The sequence below is a fragment of the Oryzias latipes genome, chromosome 18, assembly GCF_002234675.1.
Source record: "Oryzias latipes chromosome 18, ASM223467v1".
In the NCBI taxonomy this organism is placed as follows: domain Eukaryota; kingdom Metazoa; phylum Chordata; class Actinopteri; order Beloniformes; family Adrianichthyidae; genus Oryzias; species Oryzias latipes.
The window spans coordinates 30,018,453-30,041,145 of NC_019876.2; the positions used below are offsets into that span (position 1 = coordinate 30,018,453).

General features: G+C 44.8%; 2 protein-coding genes across 5 annotated transcripts in view; both read left to right on the forward strand.

Annotated features, from left to right (window-relative positions):
* The window catches only part of frem1 (FRAS1 related extracellular matrix 1), a 31,815-nt gene extending 16,729 nt beyond the window's left edge, over positions 1–15,086 (forward strand). For 2 of the 3 annotated variants that reach the window (XM_023966215.1, XM_023966214.1), the window contains 19 exons: positions 39–235; positions 349–544; positions 1,636–1,780; positions 1,842–1,983; positions 3,517–3,712; positions 4,065–4,329; positions 4,850–5,267; positions 7,856–8,057; positions 8,141–8,285; positions 8,363–8,510; positions 8,587–8,659; positions 8,908–9,057; positions 9,996–10,198; positions 10,269–10,316; positions 11,620–11,796; positions 12,819–12,950; positions 13,030–13,130; positions 13,289–13,374; positions 14,416–15,086. In XM_023966215.1, coding sequence (XP_023821983.1) covers positions 39–235; positions 349–544; positions 1,636–1,780; positions 1,842–1,983; positions 3,517–3,712; positions 4,065–4,329; positions 4,850–5,267; positions 7,856–8,057; positions 8,141–8,285; positions 8,363–8,510; positions 8,587–8,659; positions 8,908–9,057; positions 9,996–10,198; positions 10,269–10,316; positions 11,620–11,796; positions 12,819–12,950; positions 13,030–13,130; positions 13,289–13,374; positions 14,416–14,618 — 3,227 coding nt within the window. In that variant the 3' untranslated portion in view covers positions 14,619–15,086. The remainder of the gene's footprint in view (positions 1–38; positions 236–348; positions 545–1,635; positions 1,781–1,841; positions 1,984–3,516; positions 3,713–4,064; positions 4,330–4,849; positions 5,268–7,855; positions 8,058–8,140; positions 8,286–8,362; positions 8,511–8,586; positions 8,660–8,907; positions 9,058–9,995; positions 10,199–10,268; positions 10,317–11,619; positions 11,797–12,818; positions 12,951–13,029; positions 13,131–13,288; positions 13,375–14,415) is intronic. The other variant, XM_023966216.1, reaches the window with a different exon arrangement.
* A 1,074-nt stretch (positions 15,087–16,160) lies between these two features.
* On the forward strand, positions 16,161–22,461 carry LOC101171231 (leucine-rich melanocyte differentiation-associated protein). 2 transcript variants are annotated; one of them, XR_002289857.2, is made up of 6 exons: positions 16,161–16,594; positions 18,198–18,401; positions 20,100–20,282; positions 20,356–20,433; positions 20,747–22,138; positions 22,223–22,461. XR_002289857.2 is itself a non-coding variant. In XM_011473432.3 (5 exons), exons 2-5 carry the CDS (start codon positions 18,256–18,258, stop codon positions 20,928–20,930), a joined length of 591 nt encoding a protein of 196 aa, XP_011471734.1. In that variant the 5' UTR covers positions 16,161–16,594; positions 18,198–18,255; the 3' UTR covers positions 20,931–22,461. The 2 variants fall into 2 exon arrangements, 1 of the variants encoding a protein (XP_011471734.1); XM_011473432.3 differs by having other exon boundaries at positions 20,747–22,461.
* The last annotated feature ends 232 nt before the right edge of the window (positions 22,462–22,693 follow it).

Here is a 22,693-nt window from a genome sequence, read left to right on the forward strand (position 1 = left end):
CTAACAGCCGTTGTTTGGGCTGTCCTCCCTCTCTGCAGCATCTTTTTCATACAAAGATGTCATCGAGGGTCACATCAATTATGTTCAGTCCAAACACCAGAGGACGGAGCCCACGGCTGACCAGTTCATGCTCTTGGTGTCAGATGGGACACGCAGCTCTGCCAACGTCCCCTTCCATGTTATAATTAACCCGACAAACGACGAGATCCCAGAAATCGTGGCCTCCAACATCACAGTGAGTTTTAATGACGGCACGCTCACCATTGTCTCTGAGAAGCAGACATTGCTGTCAGGTTTGTTTCCAGGATTTAGAAATAAACTGACCGACTTTCCTGTGTGATGAGGTAGGTACCAGAGGGAGGAATGAAGCAGGTGGTGCTGCATGCTACAGATATGGATGTCCCCAAGAATCTCCTGCTTTTTACGGTGGTTACACCACCTCAACATGGCAGGATCATCTGTCAGAAGGATGGAACGATCAGCAAAAGACATGAAGACAATGCATCCCCTGTTGTGGACTTTACTATGGAAGATCTCCAACACGGTACTCCATCTTCCCCTTTATTTCTCTTCTTGAGGACCATCATGCACCTGACTTCATTATTTAAATGTGGAATGCTAGTTTCTCCTTCTTTAGTGGTTGTCAGTTGCTCTCAGCATGTCTTATGTCTTACAATGTGTCCCACAGTTTAGTACATACATTTAGTGCATATGACATGGATGTAAACTGGTCAGACGTGAATCTATGTGGTAAAAGTGAGAAAAGTTCTGGTCTTTACGTGAAAATTTCACAGATGTATCACTAATGAACCACGTTAAAATGTCGTAAGAAGTGGGAATAAACATGCTAAGAACATGTAAAGCAATGTAGAACATGAACCGTGTGTGAACCGCTGTTACGGGGTCCATCGAGGGTTTCAGCTGACGGGTCTGTATGTGAATTCGGTTTTGAGTGTCATGATATGCTGGAACCCGGAAGAAAACTCAGACGTTGTAAAGATCACCAAATGGATTCATTTTTCCAGATGGAAAAAAAAGGAGAGTCTTTAGAGTTCGTAACTTGGATGATGCTAGCAATGACAGCAGTCTTGACGACATCGGAGTTCCGTCGTGGCTGGATACGGAAGGAAGCAGGAGTCGTGGCGTGGCAGGAGTAATGACGTATGACCAGTTTACATCCGTGATGTATGCACTAAATGTACATAACGGCTGTGGGACACGAGCTTTTTTTGAGCTGGGATCACAGACGGGCAGAAAGAATCAAACAGAACTTTAGGAGCCAAGACATCCTGCAGTAAGTGGAGGACCTGGCACCGAGTTGCTGGAGGAACTGATATTTATACTGTTGTCTGATGTCAGCTGAGAAGGGGGCGGGGCCAGAGAGACACACAGGAACCACAGGATGTCTTTTTGGTTTGCAGACTGTCTCTGCTGTTTATGTGGAAATAAAGTTTGCTGTCAGGATTTTATTTTCCGTTCTTACTTGCAGAGTTACAAGCAGTCTTAATTTAAACTCCAGGTCCCCCCCCCCCCCCCACTAAAAATCAAATTTCCTTGTTTTTCTGTGGCTGCTAAAACGACCACGCTGAATGACAGAGTTACTTTTCCTCTGGTGTCCGTCCCCGTTGAGTTCAGGCATGGACGTGATGTACGCACACGATGACTCCGAGGACGTGGAGGACAGCTTTTCCATCCGGCTGACTGACGGCAAACACCAGGTAGACAGACGGCTGAGGGTTGAAGTGCTGCCAGTGAACGACCAAGTGCCTCGAATCATCAGGTTGGTCCCCCAACTTTCCCCTTGAAGTCATCCAGCTGCTCAGACACGTGAACTCTCTCAGGAACAATGGGCTGGAGGTGGAGCCAGGAGAGGCCAGGGTCATTTCCAGCGTGACGTTGTTGGCGCAGGACGGAGACACCCCCTCCTCTGAGGTCCAGTTCATATTGGAGAGCGTTCCCAAGCAGGGACTGCTTCAGCTCAAGGTTGGTCCTTAGTCAGGCTGTAATGATGAGCTCTGCTTCATTTAGATTGAGTTTCCCCAGCCTTTATAAAAACCTGACCATGGCGCCACTACAGATAATCATAGGACTAGTATTAATTTACTGATAAATATTGAATTAAGAACCATCAGTAAATAAACCAGGCTTCCAAACGAACTTGTGCGTAGTTCTCTGTGTTGTCAAGAGTTTAAGGAAAAAAGGATTTAACAATTTAGACAGAAGACATTTGAAATAAAAACAGCCTTTTTTTTTAATAAATACATAGCAACTGAGGATGAATCAGACTTGATCTGGCTAATCACAGAACCCTCGTGAGTCATGCTGCAGACAGAGTTCATGGGTTTGCATCACGCAAACATGTCAAACCAAAGGTTCACTACAAATTCATCACATTGTTTTTATGGAGTAAATTCTATGGACGTTCCACACCAAAACATGCTTTTAATGCTGCAAATTCCACATCATCCACAACTAAATGTTTCCATCCATCTATCCGTTTTCATCCATCCATCCGTTTTCCAAACCCGTTAATCCTTTTGGGGTCACTGTGTTGCTGGAGCCTATCCCTGCCACTGTTGAGGGCAGGTTGGTTATAGTTCTAGTAGGAAACTACCAAATGTTCAAACTCACATTTTTCTGAGAGCACATGCTTCAATGCATCCATTTCATTTTCAACAAGATGTAAACAACAAAAATAAAACAAAAATACATTTTAAAGGTCAATGTTTAGAAGCTGATGACGTGAAGTGGTTGTAATAATAACCAAGCTATTTGCCACTGCTTTTGTTCTGTATTCATACATTGTTTTAGTCATGTTAACCCACAAGTACCCACAAGAACCCACAAGAACCCACAAGAACCCACAAGAACCCACAAGAACCCATAAGAACCCACAAGAACCCACAAGAACCCATAAGAACCCATAAGAACCCACAAGAACCCACAAGAACCCATAAGAACCCACAAGAACCAATAAGAACCCACAAGAACCCACAAGAACCCATAAGAACCCACAAGAACCCACAAGAACCCACAAGAACCCACAAGAACCCACAAGAACCCATAAGAACCCACAAGAACCCATAAGAACCCACAAGAACCCACAAGAACCCACAAGAACCCATAAGAACCAATAAGAACCCACAAGAACCCACAAGAACCCATAAGAACCCATAAGAACCCACAAGAACCCACAAAACCCATAAGAACCCACAAGAACCCACAAGAACCCATAAGAACCCATAAGAACCCACAAGAACCCACAAGAACCCATAAGAACCCACAAGAACCCACAAGAACCCATAAGAACTCATGGTGACATCAATGCAACAGACAAATAGCAGATTCTGTGGTTTGTGGTAGAACACACATCATTTTATTTTTAAGAAGAAATGGGTTTTATGAGTTAAAATAATAAATCTGTCCTTCTGTCAGACCTAAAAAGTTCCAGATGATCAACCATAACCAGCTGCACGTTTGTATTTTGACTGATCGTTTATCCAAACCTCGTCTCAGGAAAAGGAGCGGTGGGAAACGCTGACCGCCGGCAGGAACTGCACCCAGGAGTCGGTGGACATGAACCTCCTGCGCTACGTTCACATCGGGCCCCACGCTGCCAAAACACAGGATCTCTTTGTTTTCCACCTTGAAGATGGGAAAAACCAGTCCCCCCCACAGCACTTCCACATCTCTGTCAAAGAGCTGAAGAAAGGTACTGCAGGCCCGCTCATCAGTGGGGGGCTTCATCTGCTGGATGGCTCGAGGTCCACTTTATGTCCAAAACTGGCCCCAAACTACTAATGTTGACCGTTCTGCTAATCCGCTCTGGATGCTTCCCGTCTGGAATCAGAGCCTAAATTCACAGTTTGTTAAATCCATAAAGTTACAGATGAGCCTGATTTAAAGAAAACCAGTTTCTGAGATCAAACTTTGTTTTATTTCTTTTCTTTTGTTTAAATCAAATATTGGTCCTTGTGTTTCAATAACCCTGGTCTTCTTTTTCATTTAAAAGCGTCCCCACTTATCATAAAACACAGAATCCAAATGTTCCTTTTACTTTTCAGGACACATTGCCATCTTTGTGAGGCCGGCGACCTTGAGCCGAGGCGATCGCCTGGTCCTCACCACAGATGTGCTGTTAGCCACCGACGACTCCGACAAGCCGGAGGAGCTTCTGTTCGTCATCACAGAGCCGCCGGCTCACGGACACCTGGAGTACGTCACACATCCTGGACGGAGCATCTCCACCTTCAGCCAGATGGACGTAGCAGCAAACCTGGTGGCCTACGTCCACGATAACCGAGCCAGCAGGACGACGGAGACCTTCCAGTGAGCGGAGAGACTTTTGCATGACATCTGAGATGCCAGAGAGGCAGATCCATGATAAATAATGTCAACTGATGATTGGTTTATGACGGGCTTAGCCCAGGCTGAACCAGATTAAAAACAACTCGGAAAAATTGGAATTTTAGCATAACAAAAAGAAACAAACCAGCAGAGTAAAACTATACCCATAAATACATTCATATATTCCCTTTGGCACCCTAAAGAACCATTTTTAAAATAAAATATGAGTTATTTTTTCAGCCCATTTTCCTACCAAGAAGGAAAATCACTCCGTCTCTGAAGCTCCTCCCATCCCTCATTTTAGGAAAAGGTTTCTTTTTCTGTCGTGTATTGCTGATTGAAAAGTGTTGTTGCTCTCAGAATGTGTAAGACGTCATGCTCATGGGCTGCAGGGCAGAAGTTTGGTTTCTAGGAGGCAGCACTGGTCTGGTGCTGTGATCGTCTGAATGAGCGTTGGGATTTTGTAGCACCCTAACACCGGTTCCTCTGCATGCTTGAACAGGTTTACGGTCAGCAACGGTAAAAGCAGCCAAAGTGGAAGCTTCCAGCTCCAGTTGGAAATGGTGGACCGGGTCCTGCCGGCTCTGACCAACAACAGAGGCCTCAGAATCCCTCGGGGTTCTGCCATGATCCTGGGCCCTGACAGCCTCTGCATGTCCGACCCCGACACTCCGCCCGTCAACCTGACCTTTGTCCTCAAACAGCTTCCAAAGTACGGTCACCTTCTCCGGTCGGGTAAAGCCCTGGGCGCCGGCTCAAACTTCACCCAGGCCGACATCAACCAGTTGGAGCTGGTCTACGCACACGATGGGGGTCCGTCACAGATCGACCGGTTGGCCTTCACGGCCTCGGACAGCACCGACAGAGGCTTCCTGCTGGACGGGCAGCTGCAGACAGAACCGGTTTTCTTCACAGTTCAGGTGAGTGAGTCGGTTCTGTCAACTTCAAACTATGCAGACACAGTTCATCCACCCCCCCACATGGATCATCGGACATTAGGGGCGAAGCAGACGACATCCATCCACGTCTCACAAACCCGATGCTGAGATTTTCTGGCGCCTCACAGGTTTAAGGCCTGCAGGCTGTTGCAGTGACAAAGCAGAGCCAAGACTTTTCCGGAATGAATCAACTGTTCATTCTGTGTCGGCTCCTAAACTATGGAACCAGTCGCCCCCGGTGATTAGAGAGGTCCCGCTCTCGGAGAGTTTTAAAAAGAATTGTTCCTCCCTGGTTTGAATCTCTTTGAACTTGGTTTGACACTTCATTCTTTTCTATCAATGTCTTCATGATGTTAACTTTGGTTTTAATAATAATAATGGATTGGATTTATCTGCGCATTTCAAGACACCCAAAGTTCTTACATTATGTCCATTATTCATTCATTCCTCATTCATTCTTGGTGATGGTAGCTACGGTTGTAGCCACAGCTGCCCTGGGGCAGACTGACAGAGGCGTGGCTGCCAGTTCACGCCTACGGCCGCTCTGACCATCACTGGGATCATTCATGCACATTCACACACCAGTGGAGCCACACTGGAGGCAAGGAGGGTGAAGTGTCTTGCCCAAGGACACAACGACAGTTGGCTGGGGGGAGCGGGGATTGAACCGCAGACCCTCCGATCATTGGACGACCCGCTCAACCGCCTGAGCCACTGAATTTATGCTTTAAATTCTTGTATGTTTTGTTCTATATGTGTTCGGCATTTTGAGCCTCCTTGGCTGCTGGTGGAAGGTGCTGATGATGATGATGATGATGATGATGATGAGGATGATGAGGATTTTGCACATGTTTCTGTTTCCAGTAGTTATTCTCTACTGAAACAGTTGGTTTTGGCTTTACGATTGCAGCTTCTTGTTAACCAGCTTTCCAGGAAGCAAACCAAACTTTTTTTTCCAGTGTTGTTGTTAAAGTCCTGTTATAGCTTGTGCCCGAATTCCCGCTCTAACCCCCAACTACTAATGAACTGTATAGTGCGGGTCTATGTAGAGCCCTGGATTTTAAAAGCAATTCATTATTTTTAAATGGTCGACATGACATCATCAATTTCAGAAAGTTAAATCTCATTAATATGAGCGTTTAGGGACGATTATATATGAGTCCACTGTCTTCTGAAGATAAAAACGTTGATGGTTTATTAAAAAATACATTTAGATACATTTGTTTAGTAAAAACTGTTCAAATGCAATGCATTGTGGTCTATATTTGCTGATCTAGTGAATCTTTAGACTTGTGGGAAATTTCTGGGGCTCTGGATTTTGTAATTGTAGATTCAGACGGTACTAGAAAATGGCAGACGCACTAAATAGCGATAGGTAGGAATTGGGACACAACCGCGGTCTTTGGTGAGAAACAGTGTTAACTCAGCTATCATGAGTCTTCTAAAAAGGTTTTTCCTTTATTCTGCCTCTCATACTAACACTCTGTTACCTCAGAGAAGTGTGCAAAAGCATCAAAGAGGCTCTAATTAGAAAGGCCATCTCCCAGGTGTGCCTGATGACAGTCAGCTAAGGAAAACCACTCAGCATGACCTGAATGCCATGGATGTTTTATGAACAGCTTCATATGTTCCACCTGCTTTGTTTGGCTTGAAGCTGTCCTCCTGGGGTGTCCTTAACTTTACTGTCGACATTTTTCATTTAAACATAGTTCAGAAATGTTCCTGCTGCCTGAAAAAAACATCTGTAACACTCAGAGATTCAGCAAATCTTTCCTTTCTTGGAGCAGGAATGCTTCAGAAAGCATGAATAAGGCAGCCGTAAAAAGGCTCTGCTTCCTGTCAGACGTGTGTCGGTAACATTAGAACTAACAGAACAGAATTATCCCAGATATTTACATGAAAGCTGGTTTCAAAACCTCCAGGACTGTTCATTTATCAAACCAAGACTTCTAAAGTCCCACTCTGATCACCATCTGATCCACTTTTAATGCGTTGCCAGAGGTCTTTAGATTCTGATTATGCTGTTTTTAGACAAAATACAAAAATCTGTGTGGTTTCTAGGACATAGTTTCTGCAGAGCAGCAGGAGTTCATCAGAAATTGACATGTTGGTATGGAGTAAGCCCACCCTTATTTCCCATCATCTATCTGTTTACGTGCTCCGTCCATCCAGTTCTGATCCAGATTCCATCTCAGACCAGGAAAACAAAGATGCTCATGGATCTGTTGGTCTGCGGGTGGATGACCAGAAAGGGGCGGAGCTTGGAGACTGTAGCCTGCAGATTGTAGTTCCTACGTCACACCTACAGACTTCTTCCAACTACATTTTTCCTCTCCAACTGGTTCACCACAATTTGAATAAAAAAATACTCAGAAATGCAATTTTGACCTTATTTTCTTTCATGTCCTTCATGAGAAAACTGCTGCAAAAACATGTTCAAAAACACCATTTTCCTTGGAGTGGGCCTTTAGGGGGAAGGACACACTGCTGCACCTAACAGACAACCAACAACAACAACCCACCTGGGAGTCTGAGCTTCTTCCAGTTGACGTCTTCCTTCTTCATTTCAGATCACATCTTTGGATGATTCCCCTCCTGAAGTTGTCAGGCTCCTCCCTCTGTGGAAGGCAGAAATGTTGGCGGATGGCCGACACGGGATCTTTGTGTCGTCTCGGGAGCTGAAGGCTCAGGATGTCGACAGCAGAGACGAGGAGGTGGTGTTTTCCATCATTCGTCAGCCCTACTTTGGTTACCTGGAAAACACCACTACAGGTCAGGATAAGCTTCACATCCAGACCTTCTTCAGTCGTGTTTGGAATGGAAACCAACCAGTCTCTCTCTTTTCTCTTTGCCAGGGGCGTTCGTGTCCCGGCGCTTCTCCCAAACAGATCTGAATAGAAGACGGATCGTCTACATCATCAGTCCCAACGCCGAGTCTCTCTCAGACAGCCTGGAGTTCAGAGTGTCTGATCTTCTGGGCAACATGGGCCCCTCCCACATGTAGGCTGAAACCGTACGTTGACTTCTTCTGTTTCAGGGACCAGCCTGACCGTCTCCTGATTTCGCTGCGTTTGCAGACTGAAGTTCACGTGGTCCAGCGTAGAATTTTCCCAGCCAGACTTTTCTGCCTGCGAGCAGCAGGGAACTTTGACCGTGGACATCGTCCGAAGGGGGAACCTGGCAGAGTCGTCCTTCGTCAGCATCACGGTTGGTGTGGCTTCCACGGTTTGTCCCGACCCGGACAGAAGAACGCCGTCCTGCAGCGCCCGGCCTCAGCCTCGCTATCCCTGTTTCTGTCCAGGTTCATGAAGAAACAGCAGCAGCTGGAAAAGATTTCCTCCCAAGCCCGTCATCTCTCCTTCAGTTTGATCCTGGTGTGTCTTCATCACCACACGAGTGAAACCCAAGGACCTTTCTCATTCTAAACACACTTTAGATGTTAGTTATTCAGTATTCTGAGACAACATAAGTTTGCTGTTTTCATCCCCATCATTAATAATGTTTGACCTTAACTGGACTTCACTTTTAGGTCAAAATATTTCATCAGAAACTGTCTTTTTAACATTTATTTTGATAAAACTGTATGAAGCAGCAAACACGGTCTGACCTGACAACCTTCCAGGCGTGGCGAGGCGGGCGTGGCTCATGGAGATCATCCAGGACCACCTGGAGGAGGCTGATGAGACCTTTGAGCTGCTGCTGGTCTCTCCTGAGGCCACCGTGATTGGAAGAATCCAAAAGGCTCAGATCACCATCAGAGACTCTGGGAAAGGTCGGAGGACACCATTGATACATTTCCTGCTTCTTGACAATGAATATGATAAAGTTTGAAGCCATTTCCCTTCATTTGTGTGAAGAGCAGCAGCTTGATTAAGAATGTGGGTCACCGCCAGTAAAAACACGTTACTTTGGGCCAATTCAAGCTATTTACCTGACTGTTTGCTGTTTGTTTGTTTTTATTGGTTTCATCTTCTTCTATTCCTTTGGGTGTTTCCCTTCAGGGTCTCCACAGCCAATCAGCTTCCTCCGTCTGTCTCCTGCATCCTCTACCAGCAGCTACCTTCATGTCTTCCTTCTCTGCATCCAGAATCCTCTTCTCTGGTCTTCCTCTAGACTCAGCATCCTTCAGTCTGTCCTCTGGACATGTCCCACCATCTCAGTCTGACTGGATCTCCAGAACCTCTAACATGTGCTGTCCCTCTGATGTCCTCGTTCCTGATCCATCCTGAACCTTAGCGGCTTCATCTCTGTTTCCTCCAGCTCTGCTTCCGGTCTTCCTCAGCTTCTCTGGGCCCAACAACATGGCTGCTAAATCTTAGAACTTGGGAGTCCTGCTGCTCAAACAGACCATCACGTTCATCTGGACGTTGTCCAACATCTAACTGCTGTTGCTGTTGTCCGGACCCTGAACTGCACGTGTCTTCTGGGACCGTCTTCATCTGCCAACTGTTTGTGCTGCACTTTCTTTGCTACACTTCAACTCTTTGTCATTTCTGCACGGACGACATTAATGATTGTGACTCAGAGGAAACTTCCAAAACAGTGTTTGTCATTGAAGGAATCTGCTGCTCGTCACACAGATAAATGTTTCTTGTAGAAGGAGAACCTTCCTCATCCTCAGCATTATTACAACACAAACCATCTAAATGTAACTTAGTGCTGAACTGCTATTTCTGAATTGAAGTTCTGCTCCGACTCAAACCCTTTCAGACGCCTGCCGCCTGAACCAGGATTCTCCTCTTTTTGGAGGAGAAGAAGTCAAATCAGACAAGTATCCTGAGCACGGCTCCATCCAGCTGGAGAAGCTTCCTCTGGGTTCAGAACCTGCGGTTTGGACCCGAGGAGACAGCATCTCAAGGACGGAAACTCTTCTCCAGAAAAAGAGGCTCCGCGTTGTGGGCCGTCCCAAATCTGTAGGTGTTTCTTTCCGACTTTGCATCATCAGTTTGAAATGTTTCTTACATCTGTGGTCTGGATTTTCAGATTGGCCCTTCTTCAGTGTTTCACAACGGGACGGATGTCATTTACACAGTATGTTTTTTTCAAGCATTACAAGTAATAGAACCCTACAACATTAACGCAATTACACACATATATCACTAACGCGTTCTTTTACAGTACTTACAGTGTAGTTAAGTGGGTATTTGTGGGTCCAGGGTATTTACATGGTACTTGATTTGTATTTATGTGGAACTATTTGTTTCATATTTATGTGGTAACTACTGGGTATTTAAATAAAAACTTACTGGGTATTTAAATAGAACTTACTGGGTATTTACTGGGTATTTTGGTAAGGTGAAGGACTGACATGCAGGAAACCAGGGTCGGATTCACGGGGGGGAATGAACAAGCAAGCAACTGAATTGGTGAGCAGTTAACACCACTCGGGGAGGGCCCTTGGGCCTGACCCCTCACGCTATGCCTACCAGCATGAATGTGCATGAATGATCCCGGTGATGGTCAGAGGGACTGTAGGCATGAACTGGCATCCCCGCCTCTACCATCACCACATATGAATGAGGAGTGAATGAATGATGGACACAATGTAAGCGCTTTGAGCGTCTGGAAAAGCAGATAAATCCAATCCATTATTATTATTATTATTATTATTATTATTATTATTATTATTATTATTATTTAAATAGCACCTATTGGGTATTTAAATAGTAACTACAGTACAGTAATCCCCTCGTAATCGCGGGGGGGTTACGTTCCTCACCCCCCGCGAATAACGAAAATCCGCGAATAATTGATTTTAAAATTGATTTTTTGTTTTAAAACTCCCAGAGCCAGAGCCTCTGCAGAGTCAGAACCTTTTTCTGCCGTCTGGGTTCATTTCCAGAAGCTGGAGACGATGCAGGGCGTTTGGATGGCATCTTAAATGTATAAACAATACTTTACAGTAAAGTACAGGGCAAATCGTTTTTCAAAATTTATAGAATGAGCGCTGTTCTGCGTCTCACACTTGTGACGTCACGTCATCTGCGGCCACCCGCGAATGGGCGGGGCGTGAATATTAAACTGTGAATGGGCGGGGGGGGGATTACTGTACTGGGTATTTAAATAGTACCTCCTGGGTATTTAAACGGTACCTACAGGGTATTTACACGTTGTGTACAGTACAGTACTTACAGCGTAGTTAAGTGGTATTTACATGCAGACGTCAGGTAGTATATTGATAGCAAAGACAACAAATGAAGAGGATTCCATCTTCTTGACAGTAATCACTCATAATCCTAAACAGATGTATTTGCAGTGATGAGATGCAGATTAGATCAATGAAGTGCATTTATGGTCAGTTTGAAGTTTCTTGTTGTCGTTTTGTTGCCTCCAGTATCATGGGATGGTGCAGATGCAAGTGGAAGATGAGAGCTCTCCATCCCGGGGGGGCAGGAAGGCTCACGTTCAGGTGGTTAGCAGGGGGGGGCGGCAGAGGACGTCAGATGTTCCGAATGAGGAAAAGTCTGACTCAACACGACTCATCCCCAAAGCAGGAAGCCCTTCAGAACATGTGAGTGTCGGCTGTTTGGGATCATCTATTTAGGAAGGGTGGGGGCCTTTTCTCTCCGTGTTTCTCATGTCTGGATATAAAAAAAACAACACTGGAAGTCTTGGAGGAAGAACAGAACCAGGAAACAACACCAGGAAGTCTTTTGATGTTGTCATGAGGATTTTTTGTAAACATTTTTTTCCTTATTTATTTTTTACTGTTTTTTATTAATGGATGTATTCTGGTTGAAATAAGTCAAGTAAAGTTCAGTCCAAGTGTCCGTCACACAACTAGGTGTGTCGTTTGCCCTATGCATTTGAACCCTCCCTTGGTGGAGCGGTCAGACACAGCTGTGTGTTCAGGAACCATTTGGGGGTTAACCCCCCAATCCAAGCCCTTAATGCTGAGTGTCAAGCAGGGAGGCATTGGGTCCCATTTTTATGACTCGGCTTGGATTTGAACTCACGACCGTCCAGTCACAGGGCGGACACTCTACCACAAGGCCACTGAGCTGGCCTAAATAATCTGTAAGCATATTTAAAAAGATCAAATCAGAATCCAGAATCCAGAATGAATCCAAAAGCCTAGAAACTGTAACTCTCCTCTTTTCTGATGGGGGAGTCAGCTTCAAGCTGCTTCTTCCATTGGGGGGGGCACCAAACAGCTTCACTTTGTTTATTTTATGCTCTTTTTACATAAAAGTAGAAACAGAAATATGCTCAAACCAAGAAACCAGTTCTCTGGGTTGTGCAGAAACGACACAAAAAAGAAAAGTCTTACAAACATTTGAATCTCAGCTCACATTAAAGAGCAGCTTTGATTTCTGCTGAAAGTAAAGAAGATTCTTAGAATAAGATGAAATGGAATAAAAGATGAATTCATCAAGACTTCATCAGATGAACGTGCAAAAGTGGAGCCACATGCAATAAGAAAAGCTAGGAAGACCCCCCCAGACTGAGAGACACAGCAGGATTCAGTTTGCTTTCTGTGCCGCTGTCCTGACCGCTTTGAATCCAGGCGTCACAGACTTTCATGACCCACAGGTGAGACGGGAAAGCTCTGTCCCCAAGCCGTGTGCGCCGGAGCTGGCGGGGCTCCTGCACTACAACCACACCGCCGCTCAGCTGTTTCAGTGCAGCGGCGTGTCCTGGAGGCCGTGGACGCCGACGCATCAGGTCAGCCCCCCCCCCTCCAAACCTCTGCCAGAGCAGATGTGAGGCCTTCACGCCATCTCCTCTCCTCCTTTCTGCTCAGACGTGCCCCAAGGGGTGGAGCTTCCACGGCGACCGCTGCTACCTTCTCAGTACCAAGCAGAAGGTCACATGGAGCGCGGCGAACAGGGCGTGCAGAGAAAAGTGAAGTCCAACCCTTTCTTCCCGTAAACACATGTCAGACGGAGATGCTGCCAAACATTTCAGCCATGAAGAAGAATGCTAGAGCCTTTAGTCCCAACACAAACTGTCTGTCGTGCATCTCTCAGAAAGAAAACCGTGTCTTCTTCTCCCTCATTCAGATATCAGGGAACTCTGGCAAGTGTTCTCTCCAAAGCTGACATGGACTTTCTGTGGAACTTCAGTGGCAGGAAACCGTTTTGGATCGGTGGGTGTTTTTGCTGTCAAGGCAATTAAGTCAATTAAAAAAAAGTACATAGGGTTAGGGTTATATATATATATATAGTCTAAACCGTTTTCGTGGGTTTCCTGGTGACTTTCATTCCTCCTTAAGTGTGATTGTGAGTGTTGTTGTGTGACGGACTGGTGAACCATCCAGGGTGAACCCCGCCTTCACTTTCTTTCCCTAGCTGCTGTTCAGCTTTAATTCATGGATTAGATCTAATCTCAGTCAGCACACCACTGCAAAGCCTCAGTGCATTGCAGTGGTGTGTAAATGACAAACCTGTTTCTACAAGCCGGTCTGATTCTTTTAAACATTAAAGTCATGGAATCTCTCTGAAGAAATAGGACTGGCTGATGTTTGTCAGCTTTGCTTCAGGCTGAAGGGTCATTTATTAACCCTTTGTGTCTTGTTTAGGGCGTACAGCGCATTCAGTCCCATTTACATGTTTAAAGACATTCATCCAGAGTACGGTCTGAAAAATGGAAACTAATGCATGTTGTGCTGCATCTTTGCTGAAAACGCTCTTGGGCTGTTTTTGAGGGATGTTAACAGTGTGGTTGTCACTTTGGTTTCACAGCTCAAATTGTAATAAATACTGGTTTAAGCTGGAAAAGACCTAAAGTGATAAGAAGCTCCAGCATCTCAGCGTATGCATGCTTTAAAATGAACTCCTCATCAAAGCAGTGTAACCCTTGTGCTATCCTAGACACTTTAACGTTGGGAGTTGGGTCATCTAGACCCACTAGACAGTGCTCTGAACCTTTTTTCTTCAATGATTTGTGATCTTCACTGGTGTCCATGGATTACATGAAATCTTCCCACCTTTATCCACCTTTGTCATGGTAGGGGGAACACGTCAATGGAAGGGGGGGGGTCATCTATGATAGCACAAGGGTTAACCCACTATAGTTCATTCTGGATGTTATTAGTCAATGAGAAAATGTTTTATTTGATTAACTCAGATGAACGTATTGTGGTAAATCATCAGCATAAATGAACTCCAACTGTTTGCTGTACTTGAAGGTCTGAATGACCTGGAGGGCAGAGGACGCTGGGAGTGGGTGGCTGGTGACCCGGTCAGCTTCACCAACTGGAAAAAGATGCCCCCTCGGTCCAAAGGGAAGGCGAGTAAAAGGTGCGTCTTGGTCCAGAGAAGGGCAAAGTGGCAAATTAGGGAGTGCAGGAGCGGCAGAGGACACCGCTTCGTTTGCTCAATCACGCCCTGAGAAGAGCCAAAACTCATCCCAAGGATTAGACTGAACCTCTGTTTTAATCTCTCTGAAACTCTGCTGTAAATTCTTCACATGCTGTTGTTTACCTCTGAAAGTCTTTTTATTTAAGAGCAAGCAGCTGATTTCAATTCAGGCCCCTGAGGCTTGATGGGTAATGAAAACTCCTGGTTTCCTTTTCTGTTCCCATGAAGACACTAATGTGAAATGTATTATTTGTATTTATCTCTGTCTTATAATGTATATATTCCCAAATTCATTTGTTCTTATTCAGTCTATGAATGTATTCCATCATGTAGAGATGACTTTCTGTTTGTTATCTAAAGAGTAAATAATAAAACGTATTTATAACCTGACCTCAGCTGCTGGGAATTGTGAAGAGACGTACTTTTTTCTTTGAACGGCAAAAACTATTTGTAGTCAAAAACAGACTTTAGTTGAGCTGAATTAAATGTTTTTTAATGATTTGTTTGTGTTTTTTCTACTGTAAAGGGAGAAATGACCTTTTACAGTAAAATGTTGGCTAATAGCTCAGGTGATAAAATCCAAATATCATGAACAGGTGAACACCAGGAACAGACCAAATGGTTGGATTCAGACTGGAAAACCATTTGGTCCGGACCGGGTCCACTTGATTCGTCCTGGATTGAGTTGTGAACCTTGGGTTTGGTCTGTATTTGTACTGCCTTCAAGATTTTCCTGTTCTAGACCAAAGGAGAAAGTCTTCAACCAGACGTTGATGCAGACGTTCAGAATCAGTCAGAGAAACATAAAGTTTGAATGAATTATCATAGCGCAGGACTTCCATAACTTCTGTCTCTCGTTGCTTTGCCCCGCCCTCATAATTCCTGACCAATGAGTAAAGAGATCGGTAGTCACATGGTTTACAAGCTTTGGTTCAAAACAGGAAAGTCTGCTTGACGGCGGTCTGAATACAGACCAAACGCCAGGTTCAGGTTCAGGACCAACAGACTTTTCCATTCTGGATCCACCCTGAGTTCAGAATCTGGACTGCAGATCTGTGAACAGCTGTTCTACAGATAGACGGCGTCATCAGTGCTCCCAGCTGAACTGCAGGGTTTCCCGTCATCTCACCAAGGCAAGTCAAATGTCTCTGTCACGGGGAGCGGATGAGGGAGTACCCAGGTGCAGAGAAGGAGAGGAGGCAGGAGGTTGCAGGGGAACGGGGGCTTTAATAAACAAAACTAAAGACACAAAACCAAAACCACTGCATACGGCAGGCTAGAAACTTGAAACACTAAACACTCGAAAGACTCGAAACAGGGAGAGCAGACTTACAAACTATGGACCAGCACAGGAGGAAGGGAATGACAAGACTTAAATACATGCAGACAAACGAGACACAGGTGGAAACACTCAGGAAGGATGGGGACCAAAGTAAAACTCAAAACTACAACAAACCAGGAAACACTACAAAGTAAAACAGGAAGTTAACTCAAAACATCACAGAACCAAAAACAACTTGAACACAAAAGCAGAAAAACCTAAAACCATGACAGTCTCTTTCTCTAAAGCTTTGCTCCACGTCCATCATGTCTAAACTAACCAAAATAAACGAGGCTCACTCGCCCTTCAGGAAGCTCACCTATGTGCTGTTTTGCCTCAGCCAATCAATTTCAGGTTTAATTGGTTGGGAAACAGAAAAAAAACAAAGAACAGAACAAAAATGCAGCAAAGGGCTTTAAAGTTCTGATCTTGATCCACCTGTAAGGAAACCGTTTTTGACTGTATTCATCCAAAGACTTTCCTGTAGAGGTTCTGGAGTTCCTCACGCAGGAATTCAATGGCTGAACCATAAAAAAACCTGGTTGTCCCTGTTCCCATCAGGGCCTCTGAGCAATGTGATTATGCCCGTCATGTGATCTCCCACTGGTTGATGAAAGAGGCTCTTCTCTGTGAAATCCCAGCAGTTCTCCGTCTGCAGGGAAAGAAAGAGGATCCTCTTCAGATAAGTGAGTAAAACTGCCTCAAAAGCAGAAAAGGAATCTAGCAGCAGGTTTGAAGCAGGTTGTAAGTCATAGTTAACACTGTTTTTTTCCTGTTCAATGGAAGGAACATGGTACATGCTCCCACATGTACTCTTCTGCACCTCAGATCACTCTTTAAAGGTGACATTATGGTGGTTTGAAGGACATCTGCTGCTGTGTTGACTAGCATAACAAAGACCATCTATGATGAGATATGGTCAGTTTTTGGGTTAGCTTTTTGTTTTTATTCCATGACATTAAGGACTATTTACTTGAATACACCGCATTGTTCATTGTTCATTATGTTTGCATTGATAACATCAGCTTCTGATGTTATCGACGTCCTGAACTACTTTTTCCTTATGGTCATTTTTTTAATCGTATTTAATTTTACTTCCTCATTCCTGCTTTGTCCGCCTCTTTCTAAGCCTTTGCTAGGCATGTGGGGGGAGGATGGTTATAGCACTTCAACTTAAGATGAATCAATGCATGTTTTAGAGTGTAAAGATATAGAAATGCTGCTTAGATTACAGAGTGTGATTAATACAAGGTTCATTAATCTTCTTGCTTTTCCTTCACGGACCTCAGCACACAGCAGCCTGCACTCTCACTAGATCGGATGGGAATAGTTACATTCCAAGCCAAAGTAGTTGATGAAAGTCTACTGACTTATTCAAATAGAGACCCAGACGTGTCCTGTTGCTGAGGCTGAAAGTAGCCGTCATGCATTTGGCACAACTCCAGTTACTTCCATTCATTTAGCTGGTGTCTGTGATGGACATCAGTGGGCTCTCTCATCTTTTTAAATGTTGAACCTGTACAGTTGGAAGCTGGTTAAAAACTTTTTACTCTACTTTATTTAAAGGGCCTTTATCAAACCAAATGACCTATTTGAGCTTTTAAGTGCACTATAGTGTTAATTCCTCACAGAAAAACAACCTCAAAGTTGTATTTTGATCCATTCACGCATTTCTGTGTGTTCCTCTAAAACCTGCTCCAAAGCACCAGCCCCTCCCAATCCACAAAAACAGCAGGTCCTCACATTGTGACATCACAAAGTGAGGAACCGCCCCCTTCCAGGAAGGGACTGTGCTGCCAGCGCCGCCCCTAGGCTATCAGACACGCCCTCTTTCTGAGCGGAGCTAGCGATGATCGGCTAAATATGAACGTCCATCTTTGCAAAAGTTCCGATTTTCTTTGTTTTCGTGGAGAAACACAGAGGCGCTGTCGAGGCAGACTCTAGGATGATGTCATGAAATGGGCGGCACCCACAAGGAGAGAAAGGCGGAGCCTCAGAGATCAAGTTGTCTTACTTCTGGGTGGTAAAAGGAGCTACGAAAAAACTGACATTTAGTGTGCCAAAGGTAATATATGATTATCAAAATGGATATAGTTTCCTCTGAAAGGCTTTAGAAAATCAGGATATATAGACCCTTTAAGTTAATATTCAGACACATCAACAGTTACATTTTTAGCCTTTATCATAGGAGAAATTGTCAACGATGTTAAAAACCTTCTACCTCTTTCAGGGCAGTGAGTTGTTTTCAAGAGTTTCTTTTGGTCATCGGCTGTTTTTTTGCATTTCCAGGGTCACTCTACGGCCTGAATCTTTATCCTGACGAGAAGCAGGAACAGGGATTCTGCCGATGGATCACTGTAGCCGAAACCCAGCGGTGGCCTTTCACTGGCTTTCTTTTGCATATCAGGGCCTCACTGACATTCCATATGATGCCATTCTGACACAGGAAGATGCCCTGGAGGTGTTGGACCTGAGCTACAACCTGCTGGATGAGTATCCTTTCACCGTTTACGTGATTTGACCTTTACTGCTAAACTGAATTCAGACAGTTATGGAGGCTCAGAGTGGATTAGGGATCAGTTACAAACGTAAAAACGTCATAGTTGCACAAATGCAGCAGCTCCAAAGGAATTCAAGACGCTGGTTCAAACAGATCTAGTTAGAAAAGTTCACAGAGGTGCACCAATGAGGAAAGAAGATGAAGTGGAAGAGATTATATAACACCACAGACTGGCTAAACAAAAGCTGCAGTCATCCTGACCCTGCAGACAAACTGTCGCTTAATTTTAGAAGATGCGCCTGCATTTATCATAAACACATCTATTGAAATCCTTGAAAATCCTCCAAACAACAAGATGACTGTCTAAATATGCATGAAAACCCATTAAACATGGTCTAACATCAGGTCACAGCGAGCATGACTCTACTTCTGGGTACAACCATCCGCATGTGGAAAACGAGGCTGCAGGACGGCTTCACCAAAGCAGCCGTGTCAGCCGAGCGCCACTGCTTTCTGGTTGTGTTGCAGAGGTGACTGAACACAAACGTGTGTTCCGTCTACACAAACTGAGTATCGGGAACATTGGGAAGTCTGTCAGCAGTCTCAGTCTGACACAATTGACCTCCCTCTACACTGTTATACTCCAAGCTAGTAAACCAGGGACGTTTGAGGCCAAGGTATTTGTTTGTTGATGAGGCTAGAGCGGTTCAGTGTCACTGCAGGACAGGTGTGTCACACCCTGTGTCCTCTGTCAGTCACCTAAAGCAGTTCACTAAACCACACAGTAAATCAAATGTGGTGGGAAAATGTCTTTTTTACTTGGCTGATGTTAAAAGCTCGTATGTACGTGCGACCAAGCAGAAAAACTGATGGAAGAATTTCATGTTACGAGATGAACATCGTTGCATTGCCTCAGGTATTTGAAGTTGCTGTTGGTGGCTCATGTTAACCTCACCGTAGCCATAACCATAACCATAACCTGTCCTCCGGGTCCATGCGACCAAGAAAAGAGGTCAACACTGACTGCACATATTTAGAAAATTCCCCGGGAATCGTCACTTTATTTTCAATTCAATAGGATTTACTTCCTTAATGGGCGTGCAAGCGTCTCTACTTTCCACCTATGGTAACCAGTAACCAAAGGGAAAGAGGCTGAATTGCCTTCATGTTGTGTGTAAAAGTATAGCAGGTAACATGCATGAAGTGAGCTGTGAATAAAACGTGTCATTTTAAGGACACTTTCTCACCTTATACTAAAGATGTTTTTGTAATACTTGTCTGAACTCATGTTTGGGTTAGAAGCATGTCTCATTCCATCTGTCTATTTTAAACTCGTGTTTATTTTCATTTGTCTTTGAAATAAAGAAAATTGAATAGAAACATTACATTCAATTGAAAGAAGGCGTCTTTTGGTTTGTATCATGCCATCTTCTGACCTGGACAGAAATCCTCGGTGGTTTTGTTGGGACATGTACATGTTGTGAGACACATTACGCTTTCAGGCGTGTCCCAGATTCCTGTCCGTGCTGTTTGCCTGTTTTGGGGGAAAAAGTCTTTTGGGGTCATTTTCATGAACGTCCATCTAATGATCCCTGAAGCATGTGGTCAAAGTCAGGCGTGTCCAGCAGGTGTTTGTGGGCGTCGCCCAGCAGTTCTGGTTCCGTGTGTTCTCCTTCATTCAGTCCTTACTGGAACCCGGCTCTGCTGGGGCGGCTGGAGAGGCTCAGCACTCTCATTCTGGACTCCAACCGCTACACCTCTCACGTCAAGTTTCCATACATGCCAAGTGTCACCACAGTGTGCATCAACAAGAACAGGATCAACAACCTGCCTCTGTTTGTGGAGGAGATCAGGAGGAAGTTTCCCAGCATCCGGTGAGTCCACGCTCCCTGTTGTCACGGTGAGGCTGTGCCGTCCGTCACACCATGTCTTCTTTTCTAACTGAAGAATCCTCAGTATGATGAACAATGAGGCGGCGCCGAGTTATTTTAACGGAGGAAGCCTGGCGCAGCACATCGACTACAGGTGAGGACGTCACTGCACTTAAAGGTGAGAATGCTGACTCAAGAGCGACGAGAAGACCGCCCCCTTCTTCACAGCATCCCACTTCTTTGATTTCCCCCCTCTTAGTTCTCTTCAGCACAGAAATCAAAATGTAACAGATCAGTAGCTCCCCCGCCTGGCTCAGTCGTGTCATTACCACAGAGCACAGAAGTCACGTCATGAATCTCTCTGCTCTGGCGGTCTGTCATGGCGTCCAGAGGTCTGATCTGAGCTGGCTTAGAGGCTGTTAAAAGAATGTCTCAGTGCACGTTCATCATGGCAGTGTCCCTTTCAGACAGTATGTGATCAGTCAGATCCCAAGCCTGGAAATTCTGGATGACACAGAGGTTCTGGAGGAGGAGCGAGTCCAGGCCAGGAGGACGTACAGGCTTCAGCGAGGAGGCCTGAGCGGCAGGAAGAAGGACGACTCCTCCAGGAAACACATCCAAGGACGACCAAACAGCATCAGAAGACAATAACTTCATGTTTTTTCTTCACTTTCCTTATGAAACACTCATTTAGTCTTTTGTATCTACTTCAGCTCCATTTTAAGACTGTGTGGAGGTGAACACAAACTGTAATAACACCGCCTAATTAAAGATCAAAGGATTTTGTAAAGGTTTGAAAGATCTGGGCATCGCCGACCAAAGCAAAGTCCTGATGCAGCCCGGCTTCATGACCGGTCTTTGTTCCTCTTTTTTATCATTTGTTCTGTTGCATAAATCTCTTCATTTTACATGTTAGAGACCCGGCTCACCTACACCAAAGTCCTCCAAAACTCTAGAAAACCTCTGTGAAAAGTTAGAAACATGTAAACTCAGATTCATCTGGGAAAGTCAACACAGATTCAGCAGCATGGGCTCCTTAAAAAGCTAATTAAAAATCCATCGTTAAAGAGTTTTGGGGGTGGACCTGAAAAGACGTTTGACTCCATCAATCAACCTTTGCCGTCAGAAAAACTGGATCTTCGTGGCATTAGGGATTAAGGTCGGATAGAAAACTCAAATAAATGAATTTTTAAATGTATTTCGTGGTGTTCCTCAAGGGTCAGTGATGGGCCCCAAACCTTTTTGCAACAGGGGCGTACAGCAGCTTTACTACGTTTTCTAATCTGATTGTCACAAATTAAAATGCGGAGAGACACTGAAAATAGTGTAACCCAGAGTTTAGATAAAACCAGGTATATAATGTTTGGTGGTTGCAACATTTCTACTACAGATCTGTGAGGTTTTTATAGAAGGAGTCACTGAAACTGAATTTTGATGACATGATTGTTGGAAATCCCATTTAAAACATAATAAAATATCAAGAAGTATCCGTTCTTCCCAAAACCAGATTGGACATGATGTCACTTCACATGCTGAACCTCGTCTGTTTTTTCATTTCATAGACTCAAAGCTATTGCTAACTGTTTAGAAGGCTCAGCTTGTATTGCTCATGGCGCTTCTCTGTCTCTCCTGAGAGGGTCTCATATTTAGGAAATTCCATCCCTGCAAATTGAAAGTCTAACCCCAGGGTGCAGTCTGGAAACACAGCGCTGTCGAGGGGCCGGATCAGTGACACGGCGTCCTTCTGCAGGAGAAGAAGGCTCTGACGCATTCAGCACTCCGGGAAATCAGCCAGAAGAAAAGGAAACAAACATTTGCTCACGCCAGCTTCTCCCTGACAGCAACTGCAGAAAACCACTGTTAGTTTCTGAAAGCGCCTGAACAAGCAAACAACAGCTCCAACTTTCTTTGTGTTCTTGAACCACCAATGTTTTTGTTTAAAGCAAAGTCGTGGATCAGAACGTCAACTGAAGGCTGCGTCCTGTACAGGAAGTCGAGCACAAAGAGCTTAGGGAAGGCAGGACATTCTGGACCTGGAGATCCCAGCGACCTACTTGGAGAGCTTTCTTCAGGGCTCCATCTGGGACAAGGTCCAGCAAACCTCCGTCTGAGAAAAATGATACTGAAGAACAATGGTTTGGAAGTCTTTTTTCTGTTTGCAATAAAAAACAGTGTCTGGCTTTGTTCTGCGTCATATCTGCACTTCAGAGAGCGGACTGTCTTTGACCCGGTTTTCTAGGAGAGTGGCCTGGTCTTCAGCCCTGCAGGCCGGTGGAGTCGGCTGTGAACGTGAGGCGGCTGCCTCTCCAAACCTTCATACGGACTGACTGAACAGTTGCTCCTCATTTGTTGTTGAAACAGTTGACGTGTCCACAGGAAACTGTGGAAATGACCGTGTACTGGATGAGATTTGA